This window comes from Protobothrops mucrosquamatus, unplaced genomic scaffold (genome assembly GCF_001527695.2).
Source record: "Protobothrops mucrosquamatus isolate PMUCROS unplaced genomic scaffold, P.Mucros_1.0 scaffold_233, whole genome shotgun sequence".
NCBI classification, from domain to species: domain Eukaryota; kingdom Metazoa; phylum Chordata; class Lepidosauria; order Squamata; family Viperidae; genus Protobothrops; species Protobothrops mucrosquamatus.
The window spans coordinates 62,003-69,651 of NW_015386309.1; the positions used below are offsets into that span (position 1 = coordinate 62,003).

General features: G+C 36.9%; 1 protein-coding gene across 1 annotated transcript in view; it reads right to left on the reverse strand.

Moving 5' to 3' along the window:
• The window catches only part of ABCA4 (ATP binding cassette subfamily A member 4), a gene marked incomplete at its 3' end in the record, with an annotated part of 88,479 nt that overhangs the window by 61,789 nt on the left and 19,041 nt on the right, over nt 1–7,649 (reverse strand). Inside the window, exons 7-10 of the mRNA XM_029286917.1 lie at nt 4,564–4,653; nt 3,636–3,876; nt 1,235–1,374; nt 552–668 (exon numbers count right to left, since the gene is read on the reverse strand). Coding sequence (XP_029142750.1) covers nt 552–668; nt 1,235–1,374; nt 3,636–3,876; nt 4,564–4,653 — 588 coding nt within the window. The remainder of the gene's footprint in view (nt 1–551; nt 669–1,234; nt 1,375–3,635; nt 3,877–4,563; nt 4,654–7,649) is intronic.

Genomic DNA, 7,649 nt, shown 5'->3' on the forward strand with positions numbered 1-7,649 from the left:
CTTGTAATCACACAATTCCATTGGCTGGCAAGACCCTGTTGCTAGTTAGCCAACCAGCAACGGGCATGAAACTGTATGCAGATGGAGAAGGGCAATCACCCTTAATGGGCGATCAATGGTGAAGGGCAATCACCCTTAATGGGTGATCAGGATATGCATAGGGGATTAAGGGGGGGGGGAATACAAAGAACACAACACATAGAGAGAGGTTTTTCCGCGGACCGGAGGGCGCATTGTTTTGTATGCTGCCTGCATCCCATGGATGGGGCTTTGCTTGTCTGTGCGGACCAGTTGCTGGCATGCCATGGCCGAGTACCGGTCCACAGACCGGAGGTTGGGGACCTCTGTTCTAGAGTAATACAGAACAAATCTGCTGCATCTTCTCAATGAGCATTTACTGAGAGATGGTCAACCTGGAGAGCACATGGGCCAATCTTTATAGATTCTTAGATGTATTCGTATTCAAAGGTGTTTTTTTTTACTTTAATGTTCCATGCTAAGTTATTGTACGTTAGTTGACTTTCCAGGCTAAGCAAACCATCTGTACTTACTCGGATCATGTTCATTTGTACACTGTCATTGAAGAAATACCACAGTTGAGGTCCCACTTCTTTCCATGCTTTAGTCAAGAATTTCAAGCGCTCAAGTTGTTCAAACGTGAAATTTGCCTGAGGAATTTAAAATATATTGAATGAGGAAAAGGAACATGGAGGAGGTGGTGTCTATATTTGTTGATTTTGCTAAATTTCTCACATCAATTTTGTAAACAAAAGTGACATTCTTTGAAATGAGATGAGTTCTCTACAGCTTCCCACGTTTGGAAGTACAAGTCAATAAGTATTCTTTCAAATTTCTCCTGAAATTCTCTGAACATGATGAGGCACTGACTTAGGAAGAATTAGGAAGAAAAACATGTTTTTCTTTACACCCCTAACTACTCAGGACTCTCTCTCTCTCTCTCTCTCTCTCTCTCTCTCTCTCTCTCTCTCTCTCTCTCTCTGTGTGTGTGTGTGTGTGTGTGTATTTAAAGCAACAAGAAGTAGAAAATGCTTTGAGAATGAAATATATTTTGGTGATAATAACTTAATTGGTTTGTTGAGTAGACCTTTCTGCTAAATTGCTTTAAGAGGGGAGGGAGATGGGCAGTCTAGAAGCATGAAATATAAACAAACAAATAAAAATACTGTCCATAGAAATAATTAGAAAGGGATGAAAGGAGGGGAGAAATTCTTACATTCTTCAGTATCTTCTGTACTGTAGGTGAATCAGGAGCAAAGAGGATTTTCCCCATTAGCAATGGTTTCATAGTCCTCCAAATTATTTTGGTTAAAGTGTTTGATTCCATTGTTTGTATCAACTGATTACAAAAGAGTGCTGTTAGAAGAGGATAAGGGGGGGGGGAAGAAAACTTACATTATATAATGCTGAGCTAGTCTCATTGTTTAATACATCCCGCAGAGTCTATTCTCCTGAAAGGGTCTTTTCATATTACTAGAAGAAAATCACCATCCCTAGGAACTGAACAGACTGAGCAGAACAACTTGTTCTGTATTTGTATATCTGCCATGCTTCTTGGTAAAAAAAAAAAAACCCAGAGGAATAGCATTTCAATAAAAGTTAGGTAAGAGGAATAATACATTTATTGAGAGCACTGTACAGAAGACATGGCTTCAGCAGCAGACACATTTTTATCTCCCCTCCTGTTTTTTCTGTTCTTTTATTTTTTTTTAGGTTCTCACCTAACTCTTGACATCTTGAAAGCTGAGGAAATTTGTGCAAAATTTAAAAAATAGTTCTGTCAGAGAATAGAATAGAATAGAATAGAATAGAATAGAATAGAATAGAATAGAATAGAAGGGACCTTGGAGATCTTCTAGCCAAGCCCCCTGCTCAAGCAGGAGAACCTACCATTTCAGACAAATCTCCAGTGATGAAGCACCCACAACTTCTGAAGGCAAGCTGTTCCACTGATTAATTATTCTCACTGTTAGGAAGGTTCTCCTTAATTCCAAGTTGCTTCTCTCCTTGATTAGTTTCCATCCATTGTTTCTTGTCCTGTCTTCTGGTGCTTTGGAAAATAAGTTGACCTCCTTTTCTTTGTGGCAATTCCTCAGATACTGGAATACTGCTATCATGTCACCCCTAGTACTTCTTTTCTCTAAAATCCTAAAACCTAAATCTTTATAAGTTTTAGTCTCCAGGTCTTTATTCATCTTAGTTGCTGTTCTCTGCTCTTTTTCCAAAGTCTCAACATTTTTTTTTTTTTGGTGTAGTGTGGAGACCAAAACTTGATGCAGTATTCCATGTGTGGTCTTACTAAGGTATTATAAAGTGGTACTAATATTTCATGTGATTTTGATTCTGTGCCTTTGTTTATACAACCAAGGATTAGCTTTTTTGGCTGCTGCTGCACACTGTTGGCTCAGGTTTAAGTGATCATCCACTAGGACTCCAAGGTCCCTCTCACAATTACTATTTTTGATATTTACATAACATTAGAACACATCATACATTTCTGTAATCAAAACGTCCTGTGCTTCAAGATAAACTGGACTTCATTATAATAAAATATGTTCTTGTACAGCAATAATGTGAAGCATAACACCAATCTTATAACAAATGTTTTAATGATTACCTTTGGAGTCCCCAGAACATACACAGGTGACACACACACAAAAGTGAAAACTTTTTGTTCATTCCTATATAGACCTGTATACATTTCTGCAAACATTAACAAACTTGGCATCTGCATTCTCACAACAATTTTGGCATACTTCAAATTCTATTTTCAAATATACATTACAAACTTTGCCTTACTATTGGATCAATCCTACTTGTTCAAATTCTTCACAGAACAAGATCCTGAGAATTGGGAAAAAGTTTAAGGTAAACTGCTAGCTTGCTGTATACAAAAATAAAAGTTATTCACAAATTTGTGAATTTGTGAAGGTTATTGAAAAATTATAAAATCAGATAAATTGTTGCCAACATCAAAAGCAAAAGATGTCATTTAAAGCAACTTATTTGTAAATTCATATGTAAAGGCCATCTACACAATACTGTGAATAAGCAGAAAGATAGGAGGGTCAGTGAAAACCAAACTACACAGATCATTCACAAGCATTAAATAGCACTTAATCTAATGACATATAGCATATTTTGCTAATTTTATGTCTGTATCCTGCCTTTATTATTTTTATAAGTAACTTAGAAACTTAGGAATTCAGTTCCCAGTTATTTAAACACAGGAATGAGCTTTTTAGAGTAAGCTTTTTTTTTTTTAACAAAATAATTTTCTGCAAGAACCATTTTGCCAGTTTTACAGAAATCTTTTTTTAGTGGCTGGAAGTTCCACCACTGCCCACATCTGAGTCTTTGGTAGCTCTCTTTGAAGCACCTGGTAGTTCTCAAAATATTACCAGTCTCAGACAAGACAGCACCCTTGCATTGCCAGCAAAGATACACAGCTATCAGATCCCTACCTTAATGATTGCAGCTGCTTTTTGCCTTAACTCAGATGAAACACTAATTGTTCAGGCCAAACAGTCCAAATGACTAATGGGGTAGGGACACTATCAACATCTAAGCCAATCCATCAATCTCACATGAAGTCAGGATCCAAATGGGAGACTTACTGGTTGAGTTGTCATAAAAATAAATGGATTCCTTTTCTTTAGTGTCAATTCCAAGGAAGACCTTGTAGTTGTTATCTTCATACCAGTTTAGAGAGAGTATTCTGGATCCATCTCCCTCTGGGTAACCACAGAACAGGTCAGATAAAATTCTTAGCAATTGCGGTAAGGATGCTGGTTCTTCCTCTTGAAGAAGTGGCTGGAGTGTTGACAAAACCTCCCGAACGCTTGGCCTGTGAATTAACTGCCATGAAACAAAGCATCTTAATGAATGGTCTTTAAACAAAGAACCAGTGCAGCCTTTGTGGATCAAAGAACACTACCATAAATATAGATAAGGAAATCTGCCCTTGGTTGGAGGCTAAAAAGAAAAACAATAAAATAAACAAACATGGTACTCTTATAGTCCTCCACTCTGACTGACTCTACTAGGAGGCAAAAGTCAGATTTCCACTAGTATCTGACTGTATTTTCTAGAATTACCCAATTATTGTTGTGCCAAAAACTAGTAATGATAGATTTTAAATTTTAAATTGCCACAGTGATAACCGGGTGGAGATTTTAAATTTCCTCAGTGATAACTAGGTGGAGATTTTAAATTGCCTCAGTGATAACTGGGTGGAGAGAAATAGACTAGAGGATTTTGCCAGAGTGAAGTAGCAGATACCAGGGTATCCTTAGAGGAAAACACAAACATTGCCACACTGTTTGTTATTTTAGTAATTTTAATCTTAGGAAAATTTACAAGAATTTCTGTCTCCAGGGCCAGAATGACGTGGCCAGCCCTGGGTACTATGTATTCAAGATATTGGTCTTGAATAAGCCCATTTACTCTAATTACCAGAGTATACTCAACACAATTGTCTTCAACCAGATGGCTTTTAGAGGAATTGGACTACAATATTTAAATTTTTAAATCATGCTCACTTACCTTTTGTACTGCTTGAGCTATATTAGAAAATACTCGTCCCCAGAGCACTAGGTCAGCACCTTGTGCATTATTGTCCCAAACAGTGGGAAGCTGCAATGGAAAGACATACACACTGGTGAGTCATTAACAGAACTTCACTCACAATGAACCATGGAGGTTTGCTTCCAAGTCTAAAGACTCCAGCTTTGGAGTGATGGGATTGTAAAACCAGTTCAAATACAGTGATGGCAGCAATATCAAAAATAGCTGAGTATGCATCCACCATCTTTGTTGTACAGAGTGAGAATTGGGTGTTATATTTGAGATGAAATATAAATGCATGTTGAATACTGTAGGAAGAAGTATTTCTAAGAAGTGTTTGTGATCATACAAGAAGAGACGTAATCAAGGATGAATGGGTGATAAATGAATGTTGATTGAATACAAAGTGTGTAACCAGTACTAGGGAAGGTCACTGAGGTTACATAGAGAGAATGAATGTTGATCCCATTGCATATACAAAGGAAGAATGAATAGGTCAAAAGGAAGGTGAAGATCAAGAAAGTCTTCATTGTATGAAGTTGATGAGATCCTTAGGAAGAGGGAGTTGAGAAGACTAAAAACAAAAGGCAATATATGAAGTGCTGTACTGAGATAATGTATGATTCAATGTGAATTAGATTTAACTGTTTCTTTTTTCCCCCTTTTCTCTCAGGATTTTAATTTTTTTGGCATGCTTTTTATTTCTCCTTTGTTACCTATGCATAGCATTGCTTACTCCAAAAGAGAATATTTTGATGAGTAAGTATATTGTACATGTTGTAGGCTGTATCCTGGGATCTTAATTGTCTTTGGATGGTTTAGACAGAACCAAATCTTGGATTAGAGGAAAATAAAGCTATCTTGGGTCTATGGGTCAGTAGCTTAAAGCTAACAGGGTTGTTTGAATGAAAAATCTGGAATAGGGATCAGACAGTACCTTAACCAGGTTATCTTATGCTTGTAAGAAAAGATCTGGAGGGCTTTTTCAATTCCTTCAGGACTAATCATACCAGTCCCCCAATTCCAAACACAGAATCCTTAGGAATAGTTGTTTTTTTTTACAAATTTTATTAAATGTACATTTTAAAAACAAAAATGGATATGATTCAACTTCCCTGGCTTCAACAGTGCTATTAGTATTACCTTATGTTACAGAAAGAAAAACAGAAACTTAAAATACATTCTATAGCAGGACAGAGTATAACAAACTGTGCGTATAACATCTGTAATTTTTTTGATAAACCATCTTTCAATCGTCAACGTTGTATTTACATATCTTTCAGTTGTGTCCTAATATAGGTACTAATAAGAAGTCCTTATTATATCAACTAGTCAATCGATAATCATCTCAGCGATCCTCCTCATCTCTAATCAATCGTACAAATTTTTCCAAATTTCATAATACTCTGTTTCAGTTTTATTTTTAATCTCTAGAGTTAACCTGTCCATTTCGGTGCAGGATAAAATTTTATTTATTATTTCTTCCTCAGTGGGGTTTTTTTTTCCTTTCCATTTTTGGGCGTATGCCAATCTTGCTGCGGTTAAAATATGCAATAGTAAGTAAAAAGATGCTTTGCTGAGTTTATCATTAATAATCCAATCCTTAGGAATAATTTATCCTACTTAAGGAGAGCACGTGATATCGTATCTTTTCATGAGTTATATTTTCTAAGTCATCCTTAGAAAATTATATAACACCTAAAGGCATACAATGCTTCAGGTAACATTCTGTGACACGCTACTCTCAACATTTGTTGACATTATAAGCCACAATCGTATACTTCTTTTCACAATCCACCTACACAGTTATCCTTTTTATGTAAAACAATAATGTCCTGGTGTAACACAGAGGGCTTGAAACAACTTTGCTGATCATCAAGCATTTGTAGAACCACAAAGAATGCGGTTTTCTTTCCAAGATGGTGAGCTGAAATGTACAAAACAAGTTGGAATGCATGGGCTGCGCTTCAGACTGTGGGAAACATATAATTCAAGTATGAAGATGATTCACTCCCTTTACCTTTTAGGTATCGTCCTTCTGGGTTGTCGAAATTATTTCAGAAAACTTCACTCAGTGGGATAACACATACCACAGATTACAGGACAGGCTTCTCTTGTTCATGGTCTGTCTGTCACTCATGAGAAAGTCCAGTGAAACAAGGAAATTGTAATGTAATTTTACAAGGCAAACAAGGGATTTTAAGAAATCATCTTCTAACCCATACTGCATTGCTCTCTGTTCATTTCCTTGTTCTACCACAACTTTCCACCAATGATTTCGATTAGTTGAAATATTTAGCCCTCCTTTAGAATCCAGATCAGTTGGATTGGATTCTTCATTTGACTTTCATTTTCAACTTTTAACAGTCCTTGAGTTTTGCCCATTCCTTTGTCCAGAAAAGACAAATACAGGTAGTCCTTGGCTTATGACCACAGTTGAGCCCAAAATTTTTGTTGCTGAGCGAGACATTTGTTAAGCGAATTTTGCTCCATTTTACAACCATTCTTGCCACAGTTGTTAAGTGAATCACTGCAGTTGATAAGTTAGTAACATGGCTGTTAAGTCAATCTGGCTTCTCCATTTGAATTTGCATGTCAGAAGGTGGCAAAAGGGGATCACAGGACCACACAACACTGCAACCATCATAAATATGAGTGAGTTGTCAGGAGTCTGAATGTTGATCACATGACCATGGGGAAGCCACAACGGTCGTAAGTGTGAAAATGGTCATAAGTCACTTTTTTCAGTGCTGTTGTAACTTTGAAAGGTCACTAAAGGAACTGTTGTAAGTTGAGGACTACCTGTAATGAATATATATTTATTAAAGTGGCTCATATTATAAGTGAGGTCTGCAACCTCATGTGTCATCAGCTGAGTTTTAATTCTGAGTCAATACGCCTAGGTTTACATTGTGGTCACCACGATGTAAAAAAGATGTTGAGACTCTAGAAAGAGTACAGAGAAGAGCAACAAAGATGATTAGGGGACTGGAGGCTAAAACATATAAGGAACGGTTGCTGGAATTGGGTATGTCCAGTTTAATGAAGAGAAGGACGAGGGGGGA